General features: G+C 35.5%; 1 protein-coding gene and 3 pseudogenes across 1 annotated transcript; all 4 read left to right on the top strand.

Annotated features, from left to right (window-relative positions):
- Position 1: 1 nt before the first annotated feature.
- On the top strand, positions 2-7,923 carry LOC133315004 (uncharacterized; annotated as a pseudogene).
- A 33-nt stretch (positions 7,924-7,956) lies between these two features.
- Positions 7,957-9,040, top strand: LOC133315003 (peroxidase 44-like; annotated as a pseudogene).
- A 2,943-nt stretch (positions 9,041-11,983) lies between these two features.
- Positions 11,984-14,956, top strand: LOC133314978 (small ribosomal subunit protein uS3x-like; annotated as a pseudogene).
- Positions 14,957-15,338: 382 nt separating this feature from the next.
- Positions 15,339-23,286, top strand: LOC133315002 (peroxidase 44-like). The gene is made up of 3 exons (XM_061516556.1): positions 15,339-15,539; positions 16,013-16,175; positions 22,712-23,286. Exons 1-3 carry the CDS (start codon positions 15,339-15,341, stop codon positions 23,284-23,286), a joined length of 939 nt encoding a protein of 312 aa, XP_061372540.1.
- The last annotated feature ends 1,937 nt before the right edge of the window (positions 23,287-25,223 follow it).

Below are 25,223 nucleotides of genomic sequence, written 5' to 3'. Positions count from 1 at the left end.
AATGAAGTTCATCTTCTTCTCTATGCTTCTCATGGCAATAGCATTCCTTCTGGTTGGATTCTATGAATCCACATGCCCAAGAGCAGAGTCCATAGTGCAGAGTGCGGTGCAGAAACGATTCGAACAAGACAAGTCCATAACAGCAGCCTTACTTCTCATGCAATTCCACGATTGTGATTATTTTGTTAGAGTAAGAGCAATTTATTTAAACTTGTTGTAAAATATTACAATTAAAAATAATTTCTTCTCTTAAATAACGTGCATTTTCCCATACATCAATTCATGACAACTAAACTTCTAACATTTCTTCTTTCTGAAGGGTTTTGATGCATCCATACTCATAGACACCACCAAGAACAACACATTAGAGAAAAACGCATCTCCAAACGCTAGCGTTCGAGGGTATGATCTAATTGATGAGGTCAAGGAAAGCCTTGAAGCTACATGTCCTTCGACAGTGTCATGTGCAGATATCATAACATTAGTAACAACAGATGTTGTTACTTTATCTGGAGGATCAAAATACGTTGTTCCCATAGGAAGACATGATGGATTAATCTCTAAAAGTAATTAAGTTGATTTGCCGGGACCCTTCACTCCTGTGCCAATAACATCACAAATTTTTGCAAAAATGGGCATAACAACAGAAGAAATGGTGACCCTTTTGGGTGCACATACAGTTGGTGTTGCACACTACAATTTCTTTTCTGGTAGACTTGGTGAGGTACCCGACCCTGTAATGGACCCTGTGTTAGAGGAAAAGCTTGCCAAGTTGTGTAATTCAACAGTGAGTGGTGACCTTGCTGCATTTTTGGACTAGAAAACACCTTTTCTTCTTGATATTAACTTCTACAAGCAGATTCTTGTTAAAAGGGGTATTTTGCAGATTGATCAGCAACTTGCTTTACAAAAAACTACAAAAGGTTTTGCGTCACGTTTTGTAGCCAAAGATGATAATTCCGAAAAAGTTTTGTAAATGCATTGGTAAAGATGGGGAAGTTTTGTGTATGTTTGTGGTGGGTGGGTGTGTGCGAGCGCGGTGCGCGCGCATGAGTGTGAGTGGGTGGGTGTGCGTGCGTGCGTGAGTGTGCATGCATGCGTCAAAAAAATAATTAATATGCAATTAATATGTATATTTTATGATAATAAAATTATCAATACTTTTTTTTAGTTTACTATGCAATTATTATGTAACGAAATTGTCGTAAATTGCTCAAAAAGTAATCAAAATTAATTCTTTCACAGCTGTGTGTGCATTTGAATTTTTCTTTTTTAAATAAGTAATCATTTTTAACCATGTCAATCAAGGAAAAATCATGTACAGACACTAAAATTACCTATCTCTCTTCGAGCTTATACCCCTCTACCAAATGCCAATTGCTTATAAGTATAGACTCCCAAACAGGTCTTCCTCTTTTATCTCCTTAGCCTTGTGACCTTCTCTCTTTGCATCTCACTTACTGAAATTAATACTACTTAGCTTTCGGAATCTTCAAATTCCTTTACTGGCCAACCTTTTTTAATCCACGATACTTATTACTCATTCGGTAATAACGTTTTTTATTTTTTTATTTTTTTTTGGGGACTGCTTTTTGTATGCGCATTTCATTATAAAAAGCTTCAAAGTCTATCAATTTCAATCAACAGAAAACCCAACCAAAAGAGTTCTAAAGAGGAGTTCTAAAGATAGGCAGGAAAAAAAAGTTCTAAAGAAGCAATAGAACACCCAACCAAAATGAAGTTCATCATCCTCTTCTTCTTCTCTATGCTTTCCATGGCAATCACATTCCTATAGGTTGGATTCTATGAATCCACGTGCCCAAGAGCAGAGTCCATAGTCCATAGTGCGAAAAAATGGGTGCACATACAGTTGGTGTTGCACACTGTCATTTCTTTTCTGGTAGACTTGGTGAGGTACCTGACCCTGCAATGGAACCTGCGTTAGAGGCAAAGCTTGCCAAGTTGTGTAATTCAACAGTGAGTGTGACCTTGCTTCGTTTTTGAACCAGAAAACACCTTTTCTTCTTGATAACCACTTCTACAAGCAGATTCTTGTTCAAAGGGGTATTTTGCAGATTGATCAGCAACTTGCTTTAGATAAAACTACAAAGGATTTTCTGTCACGTTTTGCAGCCAAAGGTGATAAATTCCGAAAAAGTTTTGAAAATGCAACGGTAAAGATGGGGAAGTTTTGTGTGCGTGTGTGGGTGGGTGTGTGTGTGTGTGCGTGGGTGCACGCGCGTGCATGCATGCGTACGTGCATGTGCGCGCGTGTGTGCGCGTGCGCGTACGTCAAAAATTAATTACTTCACGTGCAATTCCACTATTATTTTGTAAAACTAAGAGCAATTTATTTAAACATGTTGTAAAACATTATAATAATTAAAAAGTAATTTCTTCTCTTAAAAATAACTTCATTTTCCTTTACATCAATTCATGACAACTAAACTTGTAACATTTCTTCTTTCTGCACGGTTGTGATGCATCTATACTCATAGACTCCACCAAGAACAACACACAGAGAAAAATGCTACTGGAAACGCTAGTGTTCGATGATATGATCTAATTGATGAGGTCAAGGAAAACCTTGAAGAAGCATGTCCTTTAACTGTGTCATGCGCAAATATTATCACGTTAGCAACATGAGATGCTTTTGCTTCAAAGTCTATCACTTTAAATCACATCCGAGAGACAGAAAAAAAACAGGGTTCTAAAGAAGCAACAGAACACCTAACCAAAAGGAAGTTCATCTTCTACTCTATGCTTCCCATGGCAATCGAATTCCTTCAAGTTGGATTCTATGAATCCACATGCCCAAGAGCAGAGTCCATAGTGCAGAGTGCGGTGCAGAAACGATTCGAACAAGACAAGTCCATAACAGCAGCCTTACTTCTCATGCAATTCCACGATTGTGATTATTTTGTTAGAGTAAGAGCAATTTATTTAAACTTGTTGTAAAATATTACAATTAAAAATAATTTCTTCTCTTAAATAACGTGCATTTTCCCATACATCAATTCATGACAACTAAACTTCTAACATTTCTTCTTTCTGAAGGGTTTTGATGCATCCATACTCATAGACACCACCAAGAACAACACATTAGAGAAAAACGCATCTCCAAACGCTAGCGTTCGAGGGTATGATCTAATTGATGAGGTCAAGGAAAGCCTTGAAGCTACATGTCCTTCGACAGTGTCATGTGCAGATATCATAACATTAGTAACAACAGATGTTGTTACTTTATCTGGAGGATCAAAATACGTTGTTCCCATAGGAAGACATGATGGATTAATCTCTAAAAGTAATTAAGTTGATTTGCCGGGACCCTTCACTCCTGTGCCAATAACATCACAAATTTTTGCAAAAATGGGCATAACAACAGAAGAAATGGTGACCCTTTTGGGTGCACATACAGTTGGTGTTGCACACTACAATTTCTTTTCTGGTAGACTTGGTGAGGTACCCGACCCTGTAATGGACCCTGTGTTAGAGGAAAAGCTTGCCAAGTTGTGTAATTCAACAGTGAGTGGTGACCTTGCTGCATTTTTGGACTAGAAAACACCTTTTCTTCTTGATATTAACTTCTACAAGCAGATTCTTGTTAAAAGGGGTATTTTGCAGATTGATCAGCAACTTGCTTTACAAAAAACTACAAAAGGTTTTGCGTCACGTTTTGTAGCCAAAGATGATAATTCCGAAAAAGTTTTGTAAATGCATTGGTAAAGATGGGGAAGTTTTGTGTATGTTTGTGGTGGGTGGGTGTGTGCGAGCGCGGTGCGCGCGCATGAGTGTGAGTGGGTGGGTGTGCGTGCGTGCGTGAGTGTGCATGCATGCGTCAAAAAAATAATTAATATGCAATTAATATGTATATTTTATGATAATAAAATTATCAATACTTTTTTTTAGTTTACTATGCAATTATTATGTAACGAAATTGTCGTAAATTGCTCAAAAAGTAATCAAAATTAATTCTTTCACAGCTGTGTCTGCATTTGAATTTTTCTTTTTTAAATAAGTAATCATTTTTAACCATGTCAATCAAGGAAAAATCATGTACAGACACTAAAATTACCTATCTCTCTTCGAGCTTATACCCCTCTACCAAATGCCAATTGCTTATATGTATAGACTCCCAAACAGGTCTTCCTCTTTTATCTCCTTAGCCTTGTGACCTTCTCTCTTTGCATCTCACTTACTGAAATTAATACTACTTAGCTTTCGGAATCTTCAAATTCCTTTACTGGCCAACCTTTTTTAATCCACGATACTTATTACTCATTCGGTAATAACGTTTTTTATTTTTTTATTTTTTTTTGGGGACTGCTTTTTGTATGCGCATTTCATTATAAAAAGCTTCAAAGTCTATCAATTTCAATCAACAGAAAACCCAACCAAAAGAGTTCTAAAGAGGAGTTCTAAAGATAGGCAGGAAAAAAAAGTTCTAAAGAAGCAATAGAACACCCAACCAAAATGAAGTTCATCATCCTCTTCTTCTTCTCTATGCTTTCCATGGCAATCACATTCCTATAGGTTGGATTCTATGAATCCACGTGCCCAAGAGCAGAGTCCATAGTCCATAGTGCGAAAAAATGGGTGCACATACAGTTGGTGTTGCACACTGTCATTTCTTTTCTGGTAGACTTGGTGAGGTACCTGACCCTGCAATGGAACCTGCGTTAGAGGCAAAGCTTGCCAAGTTGTGTAATTCAACAGTGAGTGTGACCTTGCTTCGTTTTTGAACCAGAAAACACCTTTTCTTCTTGATAACCACTTCTACAAGCAGATTCTTGTTCAAAGGGGTATTTTGCAGATTGATCAGCAACTTGCTTTAGATAAAACTACAAAGGATTTTCTGTCACGTTTTGCAGCCAAAGGTGATAAATTCCGAAAATTTTTTGAAAATGCAATGGTAAAGATGGGGAAGTTTTGTGTGCGTGTGTGGGTGGGTGTGTGTGTGTGCGTGGGTGCACGCGCGTGCGTGCATGCGTACGTGTATGTGCGCGCGTGTGTGCGCGTGCGCGTACGTCAAAAATTAATTACTTCACGTGCAATTCCACTATTATTTTGTAAAACTAAGAGCAATTTATTTAAACATGTTGTAAAACATTATAATAATTAAAAAGTAATTTCTTCTCTTAAAAATAACTTCATTTTCCTTTACATCAATTCATGACAACTAAACTTGTAACATTTCTTCTTTCTGCACGGTTGTGATGCATCTATACTCATAGACTCCACCAAGAACAACACATCAGAGAAAAATGCTACTGGAAACGCTAGTGTTCGATGATATGATCTAATTGATGAGGTCAAGGAAAACCTTGAAGAAGCATGTCCTTTAACTGTGTCATGCGCAAATATTATCACGTTAGCAACATGAGATGCTTTTGCTTCAAAGTCTATCACTTTAAATCACATCCGAGAGCCAGAAAAAAACAGGGTTCTAAAGAAGCAACAGAACACCTAACCAAAAGGAAGTTCATCTTCTACTCTATGCTTCCCATGGCAATCGCATTCCTTCAAGTTGGATTCTATGAATCCACATGCCCAAGAGCAGAGTCCATAGTGTAGAGTGCGGTGCATAATTGATTCGAACAATACAAGTCCATAACAACAGCCTTTCTTCGCATGCAATTCCACGATTGTGATTGTTTTGTTAGAGTAAGAGCAAGTTATTTAAACATGTTGTAAAATATTATAATTAAAAATAATTTCTTCTCTTAAATAACGTGCATTTCCTATACATCAACTTATGACAACTAAACGTCTAACATTTCTTCTTTCTGTAGGGTTGTGATGCATCCATACTCATAGGCTCCACCAAGAACAACACATCAGAGAAAAACGCATCTCCAAACGCTAGCGTTCGAGCATATGATTTGATTGATGAGGTCAAGGAAAGCCTTGAACGTACATGTCCTTCAACAGTGTCATGCGCAGATATCATAACATTAGTAACAAGAGATGTTGTTGCTTTATCTGGAGGATCAAAATACGTTGTTCCCATAGGAAGACGTGATGGATGGGGAAGTTTTGTGTGCGTGTGTGGGCGGGTGGGTGTGTGTGTGCGTGGGTGCACGCACGTGCGTCAAAAATTAATTATTTCACGTGCAATTCCACTATTCTTTTGTTAAAGTAAGAGCAATTTATTTAAACATGTTGTAAAATATTATAATAATTAAAAATAATTTTTTCTCTTAAAAATAACTTCATTTTCCTTTACATCAATTCATGACAACTAAACTTGTAACATTTCTTCTTTCTGCACGGTTGTGATTAGGGGTGTAAATGGGCCAGGCTGGCCCAGCCCAGCCTACGGCCCGGCCTACATTGAGCCCGGCCCAGGCCCGACCTTTCAGAAAAGTAGAGTAGGCTTAGGCTTATAATAAAGCTTTTTTAACAAATAGGCCATAGGCCAATTTTGTCAGGCCCGACCTACAGCCTTGTAGGCTGGCCTGTTTAATTTATAAAATAAAATAATTAAATAATATTTATTTTATGCGACAAAGACGCAAAGTATCAAATACCAATATCTCTTACTTTTTGTGCTATTTTATTTTATGAAAGGAAAACTTCTCTAAATTCTCCAAATTTTACATGTTGTTGTAGCTTAATACCATGGAGCAATGGGTACCTTGCTGGATTATGATGTTACTGATGAAGATCTTTCAATAATACTCTTCTTTCCCTTGTCTTGATACTGGTTTAAAGATTTTTAGATAAATGACATTCTCTTGTAGACTTTATTTCAGCATCCGGTAATTGTATTTTTCTTATTTTCTCCATTTCTTTGACTCTATTCCTCTATGATATACATTCTAGAGCTGTGGTATTATGTTGACTCTTTCTTGTTTGTCATTTTTTTCTTATGAGAAGTACTAGTGCATGCACGAATGGAACTTTCTTTGCTCTATACAATTTTTTTTTCTTAGTATCTACAGTGGGAGGCCTACAAGGCCTGTAGGCCATGTCAGGCTTTCTTATTTTTAAAAATGGGTCGGGCTTGGCCTACAAATAAAGCCTTTAATAGGCCAGTAGGCCATATAGGCTGAATTTTTTTTGACGGCTTGGGCCAAAAAGGCCAAAGCCCAGCCCAACCCATTTACACCCCTAGTTGTGATGCATCCATACTCATAGACTCCACCAAGAACAACACATCAGAGAAAAAGCTTGCCAAGTTGTGTAATTCAACAGTGAGTGGTGACCTTGCTGCATTTTTGGACCAGAAAACACCTTTTCTTCTTGATAACAACTTCTACAAGCATATTCTTGTTAAAAGCGGTATTTTGCAGATTAATCAGAAACTTGCTTTAGATAAAACTACAAAGGGTTTTGTGTCACATTTTGCAGCCAAAGGTGATAAATTCCGAAAAAGTTTTGCAAATGCAATGGTAAAGATGGGGAAGTTTTGTGTGCGTGTGTGGGTGGGTGGTTGTGTGCGTGCGTTGGGTGCGCGCACGTGTGCATGCGTATGTGTGTGCAAGTGTATGCGTGAGTGCGCGTGCGTCAAAAAAATAATTACTTCGCCAGCAATTCCACGATTGTTTTGATAAAGTAAAAGCAATTTATTTAAACATGTTGTAAAATATTATAATAATTAAAAATAATTTTTCACTTAAAAATAACTGCATTTTTCTATACATCAATTCATGACAACTAAACTTGTAACATTTCTTCTTTCTGCACGGTTGTGATGCATCCATACTCATAGACTCCACCAAGAACAACACATCAGAGAAAAATGCTACTACAAACGCTAGTGTTCGAGGATATGATCTAATTGATGAGGTCAAGGAAAGCCTTGAAGAAGTATGTCCTTCAACTGTGTCATGCGCAGATATCATCACGTTAGCAACAAGAGATGCTTTTGCTTCAAAGTCTATCACTTTAAATCACATCCGAGAGGCAGAAAAAAAATAGGGTTCTAAAGAAACAACAGAACACCTAACCAAAATGAAGTTCATCTTCTTCCCTATGCTTCCCATGGCAATCACATTCTTTCAGGTTGGATTCTATGAATCCACATGCCCAAGAGCAGAGTCCATAGTGCAGAGTGTTGTGCAGAAACGATTCGAACAAGACAAGTCCATAACAGAAGCCTTACTTCTCATGCAATTCCACGATTGTGATTGTTTTGTTAGAGTAAGAGCAATTTATTTAAACATGTTGTAAAATATTATAATTAAAAATAATTTCTTCTCTTAAATAACGTGCATTTTACTATACATCAATTCATGACAACTAAACTTCTAACATTTCTTCTTTCTGTAGGGTTGTTATGCATCCATACTCATAGACTCCACCAAGAACAACACATCAGAGAAAAACGCATCTCCAAACGCTAGCGTTCGAGCGTATGATCTGATTGATGAGGTCAAGGAAAGCCTTGAACCTACATGTCCTTCAACAGTGTCATGTGCAGATATCATAACATTAGTAACAAGAGATGTTGTTGCTTTATCTGGAGGATCAAAATACGTTGTTCCCACAGGAATACGTGATGGACTAATCTCTAAAAGTAATGAAGTTGATTTGCCGGGACCATTCACTCCTGTGCTAATAACATCACAATTTTTTTAAAAAAGGCATAACAACAGAAGAAATGGTGACCTTTTTGGGTGCACATACAGTTGGTGTTGCACACTGCAGTTTCTTTTCTGGTAGACTTGGTGAGATACCTGACCCTGCAATGGACCCTGCGTTAGAGGCAAAGCTTGCCAAGTTGTGTAATTCAACAGTGAGTGGTGTCCTTGCTGCCTTTTTGGACCAGAAAACACCTTTTCTTCTTGGTAACCACTTCTACAAGGAGATTCTTGTTAAAAGCGGTATTTTTCAGATTGATCAGAAACTTGCTTTAGATAAAACTACAAAGGGTTTTGTGTCACGTTTTGCAGCCAAAGGTGATAAATTCCGAAAAAGTTTTTCAAATGCAATGGTAAAGATGTGGAAGTTTTGTGTGCGTGTGTGGGTGGGTGGGTGTGTGCATGCGTGGGTTTGCAAACTACATTTTATTCTAGAAAGCCAAAAAGATTTTTAAATTGAATTTACCATTTTATTTTTCTTACACACAAATCCGAAGTTCAAAAGTAATTTAGAAAAAAAAATCCAAGAAAATTTTTAGTTTACATTTTTGTTACTTATCTTTTTTTCTCTTGTTTAATTTTAATTTAATTCAGTTTAGCATTTACAATTTTTCAATTAATTCACATCGCCAAGATCCTTGTGGAAATGATAATTGCGATTAAAAGGCCCAATATTACTTGTGGTTGCATGTACTTACGCATTTCTTGCATAAAGATTAGCAAAGCCAATAATGACTTTGAAGCTTGTAAAGTTGTAAAACATGCAGCTAATACAACCATATAAATGTTTCTGAAAAGTGATCCAATCAAGGTAAGGATACTCAAAATTTGATTAGAAAGCATATGTATTTTTCTTGAAAGCAAGATGGCAACATCCTAAACGTTCACCACAAAACAACAAATTATTTAATACATTCATTTGCTTAAAACAAGATGGCATATATAGGTATTACATTCACAAAGAAACTACTTAAAAAACCAAAGTACCGGTGAAACTTCAATCGATGCTGTAGTAATCGGGATTCAGTATTGTACCAGTTGTTTCTGTATGTTGAGATTTATGTTACTTTGATCATTAAGTAATTAACATTCCATCTTACAAACAACAATATACATACCAATTGAAGAATCCGCTCTGATAAATCTGCCAAAAGCCTGCAGCTACTCGTAATGAGTTAGTACTTTGTTCTTTTTCCGACCTGTCCAGACTTTCTCTGAAATTTCTCCTTCAAGTGGCCGTGATGTCAAGAGGTTTGATTAAGTCAACAACAATTCTCTTTCTTTCTATTCTCTTTTTAACCTTTTTCTCATCTATGCAATATTCGCAAATCTTTTTGGTCATTATTATTTTGAGCAATATGTAATATTATAGGCTTAAAATATGTAATTTAAAAAAATAATATGATATTATTATTTTAAAAAATCTTTAATTATTTATACTGACGGTTAGGAGTGTAAATGGGCTGGGCTAGGCCGGGTTTTGGCCTTTCTAGCTCAAGCCTACGTAAAAAAAAATTCAGCCTATCTGACATACTGGCCTATTAAAGGCTTTATTTGTAGGCCAAACCCGGCCTATTTTTTAAAATAAGAAAGTCTGACATGGCCTACAGGCCTTGTAGGCCTCCCACTGTAGATTCTAAGCAAAGAAAATAATTGTATAGAACAAAGAAAGTTTCATTTATACATGCACTAGTATTTTTCATAAGAAAAAAATGACAAACAAGACAGAGTCAACATAATACCTCAGCTCTAGAATGTATATCATAGAGGAATAGAGTCAAAGAAATGGAGAAAATAAGAAAAATACAATTATTGAGTACTGAAATAAAGTCTCCAAGCAGAGGTGGCTGTCGGAAATGGTCGGCTACAAGCACAGGGGTTCTAAGAGAAAAGACAAAGCCGAGAGTGAGAAGCGACGGTGCACATAAAAATTAGGGTTGGTATTGGTACTTTGCCACATAAAATAAATATTATTTTATTATTTTATTTTAATAAATTAAATAGGTCAGCCTACAAGGCTTTCAGCCGGGCTTGACAAAATTGGCATATGGCCTATTTGTTAAAAAAAGCTTTCTTATAAGCCTAAGCCTACTCTACTTTCCTAAAAGGCCGGGCTAGGCCAGGCTCAATGTAAGCCGGTCTGGGCTAGCTTGACCCATTTACACCCATACTGACGGTGATAAAATAAATATATTTCACCTTAATTTGATATTATATATTGCACTCTTCTCATTTTTATTAAAACTACATATTACTTAATAATAATTAACAAAATAGGCCAAAAATACCCTCTCTTATGTAATTCTTCCACTCCCCTTGCAGTGCACACTCTTATTATTCCCTCTAATCCCCATCTTCAAAAGTAGAATTCACTCTATTCAGGCATCAACAACTGCAAATCGTTTAATTCTTTTACAGCAACCTCTATATAAATTATAGTTTGTGCTTTCGTTCAAAAAAGAAAAATCTCACAACATTAAGCCCGGTCTATTTGTTCCCTCTCCTACAAAAAACCAGTACAACCCAACAAGATGGAATTGACAAACTTTCTATTCCATAATTGATAAGAGATAATTGATGAGAGGGCCCAATATGCAATATAGCTTTGAAATGTACACCAAATAAAGAACAATCCTACATAGAGAAGCAACCCCATAAGGGTTTTGACTTTTATGAAGATCAAATGAATTGAAAAAGAATTGGGGAACTCTAACTAGGTTTTATAGAATTATGGTCCTTCTCCAATTGAATGATCCATTCCATGGAGCAAGGAATATAATTAAATTTGTCCCATGGTATGATGATTGATTCTTTTCTTTTTTTCGTTTGCCAAATAGACACAACTAATTTTAATAAAGGAAGTTCCATGGCACTAGTAGTGGGCAGCATGACGAGAAAATGAAGAAGATAACTAGGCATTTTTGACATTTTAGTTTAATTATTATTGACAAATGTTATAGTTACTACCCTTTTTACTTACTACTTGTTACTATCAAATCTTAATCATTGATTTCCGTCAATCTAACGGTTATAATTTATTGGGTCATATTTATTAATTAATTATTAATTCTAATAAATTATAACCATTAGATTGACGAAAAATCAACGGTTAAGATTTGGTAGTAACAAGTAGTAAGAAAAAAAAGTAGTAACTATAACCTCTCCCATTATTATTATATACAATATTATTTTAATAAAAAAAAACCATAATAAGATGATAAATAAATAACTAAATAATTTTATGTTTTCCCTGATAAATTCGTTGTAAGATTGATTATCGCCTATACCAGTAAAAGCATTTCTTCTCCCTGCTAAAACCCCTACTCCTAAAATTAGGGTTTGCGGACACAGTCACAGTCACACCAACTTTATTTTTGTGTGTTCAGATCTATCGCGAAATGGCAACCCAAATGCGCAAGAAGAGAAAGGTCAGTGCTACACGGGAATGGAACAATTTTTCTTTTGTCCTCTGTTTTTTTTTTTTTTTTAATCTTTGTCTCATTTTTCTTTTTAAGGTTTCCGAGCGTAGGATTTTTGTGTTTCTGTAGTTCGTAGCTGATGGAATTTTCTTCGCTGAGCTGAATGAGGTTCTGACCCGAGAGCTAGCAGAAGACGGATACTCGGGTGTGGAGGTTAGGGTCATCCCTATGCGTACTGAGATCATCATAACGGCCACCTGGTGCGTGCTTATATCCATTGTTCAAACTTTGTAGTTTTTCATTTTTTTTTTCGTGGAACCTGATGTTGCTGATATTTAATGGTTTGATTTGTTTATGTTCTTGTTTTGTTTTTTATTTTTATTTTTATTTGTTTGGTTTGTAGAATATAGGTGAGAAGGGAAGGAGAATTAGGGAGCTTACCACGGTAGTACAGAAGAGGTTCAAGTTTCCTGAGAATAGTGTGGAGCTATACGCTGAGAAGGTTAACTTAACAATAGCAATCTTTGTGCTATTGCCCAGACAGAGTCACCTTGCTGTACGGAGTTATATTGTATATGCTCTAAATTAGTCATTTGGATTTGGAAAATGAATCTTATTTCTTACATTTACTATGGTAGTTTTGGATTGTTTCGTGTTTTGTTTTGCTGTGTTAGTAATCTAATGCGTGCTTGGAAGGTGAGTGTGATAATGGCTTCTCCGTTGTATTCTTGTTGTTGTTTGATATATCACATTATTGCATTCTGTTAACTGTTTTAAATGGAGGAATGTGATGGATTTGGAATTTCTTCTCAAAGTTGAGTGTAGAAGGTTTCAATTGTTCTATGTATGAACTGGTTTTTGTATGTAAAAGATGGGCTGACCGATTGTATTTTATGGATGTATTATTTTATGGCCATGTGAATCTGTTTTCCTTGGAGACTCTATCTCGTTTAGTCATCTATAAAGCAGATTGGTGCTTCTGTACCAAGTTTGTGTCGGAAGATGACAAGATTATTTTTTGTCCTCTATTCCATCAAAACTCATGAAATTCTGTTGTATTCATGCAGTAATGTTGGGTGGATACATGTTCTATTTCTTATCTTTTCCTTGTGCTTGTTTTGCTTCAATACCATTCCATTTTTTCTTTTGCTTTTCTGCGGTTTGATGCAAGGATATATTTGAAAGGAGAGGTCTTTCTACTACCCCACGTGTTACCTGTAATAGTCTTAAAATTTTTATTATATTTATGTTATCAGTTGACCATCGTGTTGCTGTGACTAGTTTGTGCTATATATCAAGGAGAACCTGCCTTTACATGGAAGTTGACCTTTGTGTTGCCTGCTTGTTTTTGTTTGTTTACACTTGATTATTGTTTGATGTTTTGATGTTTTTCCATGCCTAGAGTTTCCTTTTCTTTTTTCTTTTTTCTTTTTTCTTTTTTTTTTCCGAGTCATTCTGCCACAAATACTCTTGTTATCACACTTGTCTTCTGAGTCTTTTTGCATAATATTGTTGGTGTATGCCTACTCTTGGGATGTTATTGTGATGTCAAGCTTTAGATGCTATGTGGAGCCTCAGCTCGAGTGGGCACTGAGGCCCTTTTGGGGCTACTACATCTCAGGATTGAATCCCAGCCATGCCGCTTTTCCTGCACTTAAGCCTAACTTCTCCCTCCCCACAGTATCATAGGCCTTCACTGTAACCAAAAAAAAAAAAAAAATGTTATATGGAGCCACCATAAGATGATGGCTGCTTGCTTGTAACCTGTGTTCAATATTTACTGCATGCTGCAAGGCTGAAATTATATCCCTTTGCTTCTTCCTCTATTGTTTGTTGACAAATTGTAATATATCAAGGATTTTTCAGTTTAAACTATATTCATGTAGGATGGTATAAATAATATGCTCTTGTTTTTTAAATGGAGGTTTACCTTGAGTTGAATTATGTGCTTGTTCCTCATGATAGACCTGTCTTTGACATTTTTTTATACTTTACACGTGACCGATGTGTTTTTAAAGGTTGTAAGCTTTTAAATTTTTTCATAACTTTTTTATATGCATGAATAAAATTCTTCTGTGTTTATGGTAACGTTGTAAACTATTAAACTAATTTTTTCAGGGCCTGGTATGGTGTTTTGAGATTTGCTATGGAAAGCGGTGCCAAGGGATGTGAGGTTTGTCCTACAAAAGCAGCTTTGATCTTCTAGTTTTATGTTGCTTTCTGTAATGATTTGGTTGTAATTGCTATTTGATTTGAGCAGGTCATTTTTAGTGGCTAATTGAGGCCCAGAGAGCCAAATCCATGAAATTCAAGGATGGATACATGATATCTGCCGGGCAACCAGTCAAGGATTACCTTGACTCTGCAGTGAGACATGGGCTTCTCAGACTGGTTTGTTTCTATTCTTCATAGATACCAGATAGACTTTGTTTTGGCGCTCGAATTTTTAAACTGTTTATTCATTTTGTTTTATGGATTGATGATGCTAATAATTTTTTTTCTTGTGTCTTTTAGGGTGTTCTCGGTATCAAGGTCAAGATCATGCTTGATTGGTATCCAAAAGGGAAACAGGGTCCCAAAACTCCCCTACCTGATCTTGTCACAATCCCCGTTCCGAAGGAGGAAGAAGAATACATCGGGCTGGCTGCTGTTCTGGCAAATGATATCGGGTCCCTGTTGCTTGAAATGTTTTGATTACTGGAGCAGTGACTGAAACTACCTAAGTACCTAGTTTTTCTTGTGTGCAAGGTTTGTTGTCAAGGACTGGTTCAAAATTTTCTAGTTTTTTTACTTGTATAGGAAATTGTTATACTAGTTACAAGTATTTTAGCATCAATCTTTCTATCTTTCCCCCCCCCCCTCTCTCTCTTATGCAGTTCGAATTTTTTGTGGCCCACGTTATTTATTTGGTTTGTGTTATTTCCCCCCTAACACTAGGTTTGTTAAACAATTTCTGAGGTGCAAGTGAATTTTAATATTTTATAAAGTAATATTTAACGAGGAAGGTTATACTTATAACTTTTTTTTTTACAATATCTTACAATCATATCTTAACACTGTTGATTTTCGTCAATCGACGGTTAGCTATATTACTTTACGCTGATAACAAGAGCATCATACGAACATTTGGCATTATACACGTATCTAATATGTTTTAAGTTTCTTCTACCATAAATAGTGTTTTTGGGTATATACCGACTAAATTATTTAATTAATCCAATGAAAGATTATTCTGGTTCAAACAAAAGAATTTAAAAAAGCGAAAGCCTTGTGTTCATCGCATATATATGAGCCACACGCTCATTGTCCAAAATCAAAGAAAGCAGGAACCAAGATGAAGACTTCGATCATCCTAATGCTCTCTTTCTTCTATGTACTTCCCTTAGCCTATGCTGACCTACTGGTTGGTTTCTATGGTTCAACCTGTCCGAAAGCAGAGACAATTATTCAGCAAGCGGTGGAGAAGCTATTCAATCACGACAAGTCCATAACTGCAGCCTTGGTTCGCTTGCAGTTCCATGACTGTTTTGTTAGAGTAAGAAGACCAAATTTTATGTCATCATTAGTTAATAAAGTTGTAAAATATATATTTGTTGGATCCAGTGGTCTTTATTCTTATGTTTCGTTTATTAATATTTACAATCACTAACAACAAAATATAATTTTTTATATTTGGAAAAAATACGAAACAAATCTTAACGGGGCACGTTATATTTACAAACTTTTTTGTTTACAAATTCTTACAAACTACACTAAGTACGACCGGTCATACTCTTATCATGCAAAAAAAGTTTGTAAACGGATTCTATCTCAATCTTAATTATATATATATGTAGGGAAAAACTATTATCATGCTGCATGAGATAAGTTTTTCTTCCTACACACCCTTCCATAATTGTGTCACTTTTTTCTTTTCTTTTCTTTTTATTTTTTTTCAGGTGGTGATGGAACTCACAAATTTATCACATATGAGATTAATAAAACCCATATATATGTATTCTTTTATAGGGATGCGATGCATCAATACTTATAGATTCCAGGAATGGAAAGCTATCGGAGAAAGATGCGTTTGACAGCATCTTCCTTAGAGGGTTTCATTTGATTGATGAGATCAAAGAAAGCTTAGAAGCCTTATGCCCTTCCACAGTTTCATGTGCTGATATTGTAAGTAATTTTATCAGTAAATCAGTAATACATGTTCATGAGTAATCATTCAAGAACATGAAAGAGGATCTTTAGAATTCATGAGTTTCACATAAGAGCGTACCTTTCTCTATTAGTGCGGAAGAACTTTGATGATGGAAGATTGTTTCTCAGAGTCTTTACCCTCTGCTTTCCTTGTATCGTCTATGACAGGAATCTGATACAACTTTTATGGGCAGACCATGAAGGAGAGAATTCTGAGAGATAATCATCATCAGAGACTCACCATTTTTCTCTTTATATAACTGAACCATGTCACCAGTTACGGAGTTTCAAATAACTCCCTGTAACTTCCTAATAATGCGAAACGTCAAAACGTCAATTACCATTAATGCAAAACGTTACCATAATGCAAAACGTCAAAACGTCAATTACCATTAATGCGAAACGTCAATTACCATAAAGCCTCTTTTATTATTTAATTAAACCGATTGACACACGTTACACATGAGACACAAATAGTTTTACATTCTCCCACTTGGCTCATGTCATAAGGTGTCCCTTCATGATTTAATTAAAATTCACTATAATGCGCATTTACTAGGCTAAAGGTTCCATACATTGACGTCATCATAATTCATTATTAGAAATAAAATCAACATGAGTCATGGCGGTTGTATGCTATCAAGTCGGCATAGTCCCTTCCATGTACTACTATATTGACTCTTCTTCCTAACATGATACTTTAATAGGAAGTACACATTATGTCCAACAATAATGTCTTCATAACGGACCACAAATATTTTCAATATCATCACATATACTTGCATGCATACATAAATTGAAAAAACAAGACAATATCAGAAACATATATTCATCAATGAGCTCAGAGTGTCAATACTTTAATATATAACTATAATTTTTATCATTCATTAGCTGACATAATGCCCATTCTACATACATGACCAGTAAATGTCTTGGGCGGTAATCCCTTCGTCAAGGGATCAGCTATCATAAGATCGGTGCTAATATGCTCTATAGACACTCTTTGTTTCTGAACCTCTTCTTTAACGGCAAAGTACTTTAATTCCATATGTTTAGCACCTTTGGAATATTTGTCGTTTTTAGAAAAGAAGACAGCTGCGGAATTATCACAATAAATTTTCAGCGGCTTTGCAATATTGTCGACCAATCCAAGCCCTGAAATAAAGTTCCGTAGCCATTTAGCCTGAATCGTGGCTTCAAAGCATGCCACAAATTCAGCTTCCATAGTGGACGCAACTATTATAGTCTGCTTTGCACTTTTCCATGATATAGCTCCTTCAGCTAAAAAATACAGGTAACCACATGTAGATTTTCTTGTGTCTACGCATCCTGCAAAATCCGAATCTGTGTATCCAATAACTTCAAGGTTGCTAGACCTTCTATAAGTAAGCATGTGACCTTTAGTTCCTTGCAAATATCTCAGAACTTTCTTTGCTGCTTTCCAGTGATCCATACCGGGATTACTTTGGTATCTACCCAACATCCCAACTGCAAAGCTAATATCTGGTCTCGTACAAGTCTGAGCATACATTAAGCTCCCAACTAATGATGCATACGGAATTGCTTCCATTTCTTTTCGTTCCAATTCACTTTTAGGACATTGTAAGAGACTAAACTTATCTCCTTTCTGAATTGGAACTGGAGATGATGAGCAGTTTTCCATTCTGAATCTCTCTATAACTTTATTAATATATGCTTTCTGAGACAAACCTAACAGTCCTTGTGATCTATCACGGAATATTTCTATTCCTATCACATAAGCTGCCTCACCCATATCTTTCATTTCAAAGTTACTAGAGAGAAACTTCTTAGTCTCAGTTAAAAGACCAAGATCGTTAGTTGCAAGCAAAATATCATCAACATACAGAACCAATAAGATGAACTTGCTCCCACTGATCTTCAGATATATACATCGATCAACGATGTTTTCTTTAAATCCAAAGGAAACAACGGTATCATTGAACTTAAGGTACCATTGTCGTGAAGCTTGTTTAAGTCCGTATATTGACTTCTTAAGTTTGCACACCATGTGCTCTTTACCCTTTTCTATGAACCCCATTGGTTGGTCCATGTACACATCTTCATCTAAATCTCCATTTAGAAAGGCGGTTTTCACATCCATTTGGTGTAACTCTAGATCATAATGAGCCACCAATGCCATAATAATTCTTAACGAATCCTTCTTTGAAACTGGTGAAAAAGTTTCTTTATAGTCAATGCCATCTTTCTGAGTGAATCCCTTTGCAACTAGTCTGGCCTTGTAACGTTCCAAGTTACCATGAGGGTCACGTTTGGTCTTAAAGACCCATTTACAACCAACTCTCTTGCACCCTTCTGGTAACTCAACAAGATCCCAGACCTTATTCTGTTCCATAGATTTCAACTCATCTTTCATGGCATCTAACCATTTATCACCATTTTCTCCATTCATGGCTTGTGAAAACGTTACTGGATCATCCTGAATACCCATGTCAAATTCAGACTCTTGTAGATATACCACATAATCATTAGAAATAGCAGGTCTCCTTTCTCTTTGAGATCTTCTTAATGCTATTTGTTGTGGTTCTTCTACTATGGGTTCATTCGGTTCATCAACAATGATCTCTTCATAAGTAGTGGGATCATTAACTTGTCCTTCATTATTATTGATTGGTTCAATAGCATAAGGAACAATAACTTTACTAGAGCTACAAGGTAATGTAACTTGTACTCTCACTTCATGAATATCCACTTTACGTGGTGTTTCACTCCCACTAACTTCACCATTCTCAATGAACCTTGCATTTCCAGATTCAATAATCCTTGTAGTATGATAAGGACAGTAAAATCTATACCCTTTCGATTTTTCTGGATAACCAATGAAATAACCACTGATTGTCCTTGCATCTAGTTTCTTTTCTTGCGGATTATAATATCTAATCTCTGCCTGACAACCCCAAACATGCAGGTGTCTTATACTAGGTTTCCTTCCAGTCCAAAGTTCAAAAGGAGTCTTTGGAACTGACTTACTAGGAACCCTATTCAATAGGTACATGGCAGTTTTTAGAGCATAAGTCCACAATGAAACAGGTAAAGAAGAATTACTTAACATACTCCTAACCATATCCAGTAAGGTCCTATTACGCCTTTCTGATACACCATTCTGTTACGGTGTACCGGGCATTGTGTATTGAGCACAAATACCACGCTTTTCCAGAAATTTAGCAAATGGGCCCGGATGTTGTCCACTTTCATCATACCTTCCATAATATTCACCACCCCTATCAGACCTGACAATCTTCACCTTTCTGTCTAATTGTCTTTCAACTTCATTAATATAAATCTCCAAAGCATTTGCAGCTTGAGACTTATCATGCAACAAATAGACATAACCATAACGTGAATAATCATCAATGAAAGTGATAAAATATTTTTCTTTATTGAAGGCATTAACATCAAACGGACCACATACATCAGTGTGTATAATTTCAAGAAGTTGAGTGCTCCTTGTGGCTCCTTTCTTTGTGTGTTTTGTTTGTTTTCCTTTAATACAATCCACACAGACATTCAAATCAGTAAAGTCTAAATCCGGAAGGATTTCATTATTTACCAATCTTTTCATCCTTTCTTTGGAAATATGTCCCAAACGTTTGTGCCACAAGTAAGCGGAACACTCATTAATTAAGGTACATTTAGTACCAACATTATGATGCAGAGTCATAAGTGTTTCAACATAAAGATTATCAAGACATAATTTATATAATCCATCACATAAAGTACCATTACCAATCAAATGATTGTGCTTGTACAAACTGAAACTACCACTACCAAATTTAAAAGAGTATCCAGCAACATCAAGTTTGGAAATTGAAACTAAATTCCTAGATATACTAGGTACATAAAGAGTTTCACGTAAATCCAAATGAAATCCACTATCGAGAATTAAACGGTAAGTCCCAACAGCTTCCACCGGAACTTTCACTCTATTGCCCATAAGGACAAACTTTTCATTTGGCTTTGTGGTTTGGGTCATAAGAAATCCCTGCATTGTATTAGAAACATGAGTAGTACAACCAGAATCAATCCACCAAGTATTATAAGGAACTTCAGCCAGGTTTGATTCATAACATACATAAGCACTAGGCTTACCTTTCTTTTCGAACCAAGCCTTACGTTTCAGGCAATCCCTTTTGAAATGCCCTTCCTTTTTACAGAAATGGCACCTCATCTTTGCATTACTTTCCTTTTTGTGGATTTTAGAAGAAGAGGCCTTATTCACTTTAAGGGGTCCTCCTCCTCCTCCTTTCTTCTCATGCTTCTTTCCTTTATTCTTTTCAGCTCCTTGATGCTTTACATAATTGATAGAATGAGCTCCCCGATTCTTAAGTCTGGTTTCCTCCTGAACTAACATACTGTGCAATTCATGCACATTCCATTTGTCTTTCATGGTATTATAGTTCATTTGGAAAGGACCATACTCAGACGGTAATGAGTTCAATACGAACTGCACCAGGAAGTTCTCATCCACATCCATTCCCAATGCTTTCAGTTTTGCCACAATGCTTGTCATTTCAATAACATGCTCATGCATAGTACGCGAACCATCAAACTTCATGGTGGTCAGTGTACTCATAAGTGTCCCAGCAAGAGACTTATCAGCGGTTTGGGAGCGCTCTTCCACAAGTTCATCATTTCGATGGTACTTTCAGTTTGTGGAAGAGCTGACTTAATGCTTTGAGTCATACATGTCACATACTGACATACTTCACAGATTCAACTATACTAACTTCAATGCATAGATTCAACTATACTAACTTCAATGCATATTAATGTTCGCCTTTGGGGATCCATTAACATACAACATTAACTATAATGATGCTATATAAATTTCACATAATTTGGCAATGATGCATACCCCTATCATAATTATTTGTCATCTTTGGATGTCCAAATGTGAGGAAATATGCCAACAATACCAACATCTATGTTCATTTTATAAAACAAATAATCAACCTTTGGGTTGATCCCTAACTGTCCTATAATAATGAACTTCAATATACCACAACATGAATAATTATCATACTATTCATAGCATCACAGTCATAGTAATTGAAATAAAATTCATAATATTTGGAATTAAAATAACTCTTCAAGATTTGGCCACTTTGGTGACTAACAAATCTATCATAATTAATTCCAAAACTAAAAAATTTCATAAACAATAATAGGATTAAATTTTCACATTCAATTTAATCCAGCCACATCACATAATCATTCAATTTAAAATCGTAAATATTACATAATCATACAGTAGCTTTATCCATTAAATCGAATGGCATGAAAAAAAATGGCATTAAATGGCTACTGGAACCTTCAGTCCAAATCAATATCAGTTTCTCCAATAATTTATGAAACCGAGAAGCAAATTCATGAAACAATGATGCACATTTACCGAAAAGCCATTCAAATCAATATAAGTTTCTAAACAGTGAATTGGAAAACCGACGTATGGCATCCCAAAATTGAATGGCGTAATTGTTTACATTGAAAAGCCATCAAAACAAATAAATGGCTTTGTCACGAAAACCGAGAAAATTTTACGTTAAAAAATAAAAATAAAATTCACACAGTACCTTTGTTCTCCATTATGCACGGTTAACATAATCCATTCAGAACAATTGAAAATGCTTTTCAAACTCAATTCAAATCAAAATCGAATGGCATTAAAACCGAATGCAAATTTTCATCCATTAAGAAACACGAAAACCGAGAACGTTCAAGGAGACCTACGACAACAACTTTGAATATTTCTTTAGCCAGTACAAATTCTTTTCATGATGCACGGTTAACAAAAAGCATTTGATATTGATTTCAAAAAATGCTTTATCGATCAGTCTCTCTTTTCATGATGCTTTATCCAAAACCCTAACTCTTCATGAATCAGGAATTCATTCATAATTATTTATGGAAAAACACAAATTCTTAAACACATGCTCTGATACCAACTGTAAGCTATTCATCAGTAATTCATTAATACATGTTCAACAATGATCATTCAAGAACATGATACAGGATCTTTAGAATTCATGATTTTCACATAAGAGCGTACCTTTCTCCATTAGTGCGGAAGAACTCTGATGAAGAACTTTGATGATGGAAGATTGTTTCTCAGAGTCTTTACCCTCTGCTTTCCTTGTATCGTCTATGACAGGAATCTGATACAACTTTTATGGGCAGACCATGAAGGAGAGAATTCTGAGAGATAATCATCATCAGAGACTCACCATTTTTCTCTTTATATAACTGAACCATGTCACCAGTTACGGAGTTTCAAATAACTCCCTGTAACTTCCTAATAATGCGAAACGTCAAAACGTCAATTACCATTAATGCAAAACGTTACCATAATGCAAAACGTCAAAACGTCAATTACCATTAATGCGAAACGTCAATTACCATAAAGCCTCTTTTATTATTTAATTAAACCGATTGACACACGTTACACATGAGACACAAATAGTTTTACAGATATCATACAACTTGCTGCTAGAGATGCTGTGGACTTAGCAGGAGGACCTGAATATCAAGTTCCCACAGGGAGGCGTGATGGGCTTGTTTCAAATCTTGAAGATGTGAAGATGCCACAGCCTAATGATCATGTAAATGTGTCTCTGCAAATTTTCAATGAGAAGGGGTTAACATTAAATGATATGGTGACCCTTTTGGGTGCACACACGGTCGGTGTTGCTCATTGTGGTTTCTTCGCTAGTAGGCTTGTGGGAAACCAATCTGACCCTAATATGGATCCTGCTCTGCGAGCTAAGCTGATCAAACTATGTTTTAAAGCTTCGAGAAGAGAACCCTCTGCATTTTTGGATCAAAACACATCGTTTGTGTTTGATAACGAATTTTACCATCAAATCCTTGAAAAGAGAGGCATATTGCTAATAGATGAGCAGCTTGCTTTTGATAATTCCACCAGCGGTATTGTTAGAAATTTTGCATCGGACAACGTGGGATTTCTGCAGAGCTTTGCAAAAGCTATGATAAAAATGGGCAGCATCGAAGTTCTGGGTGGAAATGAGGGTGAGATACGAAAAAACTGTAGGTATTGAAGCTTATAGCATAACTTTATTTTCTATTTTGTTGTACGTTAGTTAGTTTGCCACAAACTTATGTCCTTCTTACATCCATTTAAATTGAATAGATTCTAAGGTAGGAATGGCTATGTGAAAATGCATCTATCTCTTCTACCAAAGAATTAAAACATAATAAAAGAAATGCACTTATATTTATATTTATATATATATATATATATATATATATATATATATATATATATATGTAAAATGTCTTAAATTACACAAGGCAATCATTGATTGGAATTTTTATATGATTGATAGTGATTACTGATTACTATCATAAGGTGTACTTACATCCTTTGATTATGAGAACGGGAAAAATAAATTAAAACATTGTTATTTTAATTAAAAAAATTACGAAAATATAATTATTTTAAATTAATTTACGAATATATTGTACTCAACTATTTTCAAAATAGACGTGATCACTCACGCCTAAACATTATAAAACTGAATATAAGAAAATTGAAATATAATAAAACTGCTTCATAAATTGACATTATCAAGAATGCAATGGCCTCGGAGTCTACTATGTCCAGATTAAAAAAAAAAAAAAACCGGCAATGCTTTAATATTTAAATGCTTCTTTCTAAAGTAGCAACATAGGAAAAGGTTACGCTTCGCTCCTCAATTGCATCATTCCTTACCTTCCACATGCTCTGTTTCTTTTGCTTCTCTTCCACCAAGTCCTGATTCCTTCCCTTCTTTCGTGACTCGCATGTTTATAGGGAAAATAGTATATTGTGTTACGGGCAGGATAAAAAATGTAACTACATATGCATTTTTGTTATGATCACAAGTATCTTTTTATAAAATGAGATCATCATCTACTACTATTGTTATGTATTAATGGGAACTAATAATAAAATCTTACAAACATTGTGCATCTCAGCATTTATACAATTCCCCCCCCCCCCCCCCCCCCCCCCCCCCCCCCCCTTTTCTTTTATAAATTCAGGTTAACATGTTTAGGCCGTCTCGTACTCTCATATATATATATTTTTCCCAGTATTCCTACAGTTGTACCATATTGTACGTACTTGTGTCCTAATAAGGATCTAGGCTCATAGCCTAGTTTTTATCTTTTGAAAATTACGTTAATTTCCTTAATTATTCTAAGCAAACAATTAGAACAACTCTCAACAGGAGGATATTCCGGGTAGCATTCAAATTTTGCAAATTAGGTTGTTTATGGAACCTCCTTGCGTATGTATACATGTATTTGACTATATATGAGGTATTCTACTTTTGGGTGGACGACCAAGTGACTATATAATTGCATTGCATTTTATATTTTTCTATATTCAAATTGTTAATTTTATGCTAGTTTTATCAAATCAAGTTGCATTGCATTTTTTAAACCTTACAAAAACTCTACCTATACCCAGGTGCAGCCTCATACAAAATAACAACTAACTAATTCAGGGGAGAAGAAGTGTACAAAAATGAAAACGTGCATGCATGCATGCATGTGGCACTCACCAGTGTCATAATCCTTGCACTAATAATCAACGACAGATATTCACCATGTTTCATATTTTGTCCTCACGTATATATTTTTATACATAAAATAAAAAAAACCAATGCCCAGAAAACTAGTTCATCATAGATTAATTAATTCAATTGGATGCGTTTCAAATTAATGTTTTAGTCATCCATCTATTTGGAACGTATATGAAAATTGAGATAAATTATTTTATTTCATCGTTTTTGTGATCAAATTAAACGCATGATCCACACCATATCTACTATCTTTTTGTGACAAACAATTCTACGTACGTTTCTTCTTTCGGCAAGAAAGTTAATGTCTGTGCTGCACAAAACATTTTTATAGTACTAGTGGCCACGATAAATACGAAAACCGTTTTCTTCTTTATATAAAAGGAAAATATATTTGCTTAATTTCCAAG

The sequence above is a fragment of the Gastrolobium bilobum genome, unplaced genomic scaffold, assembly GCF_033153095.1.
Source record: "Gastrolobium bilobum isolate Gb01-03AN ecotype WA unplaced genomic scaffold, APGP_CSIRO_Gbil_v1 utg1154, whole genome shotgun sequence".
Taxonomy (NCBI): Eukaryota; Viridiplantae; Streptophyta; class Magnoliopsida; order Fabales; family Fabaceae; genus Gastrolobium; species Gastrolobium bilobum.
Note: the sequence above shows the minus strand (reverse complement) of the source record. Positions and strands in the feature narration are given on the sequence as shown.

Excerpts from the sequence above, each read along its gene's own strand:
- LOC133315002 (XM_061516556.1), top strand. The coding sequence starts at position 15,339 with ATGAAGACTTCGATCATCCTAATGCTCTCTTTCTTCTATGTACTTCCC. Across the intron at positions 15,540-16,012 it reads TCCATGACTGTTTTGTTAGA|GGATGCGATGCATCAATACT; the intron begins GTAAGAAGACCA and ends ATTCTTTTATAG. Across the intron at positions 16,176-22,711 it reads ATGTGCTGATATTGTAAGTA|TTGCTGCTAGAGATGCTGTG; the intron begins ATTTTATCAGTA and ends ATATCATACAAC.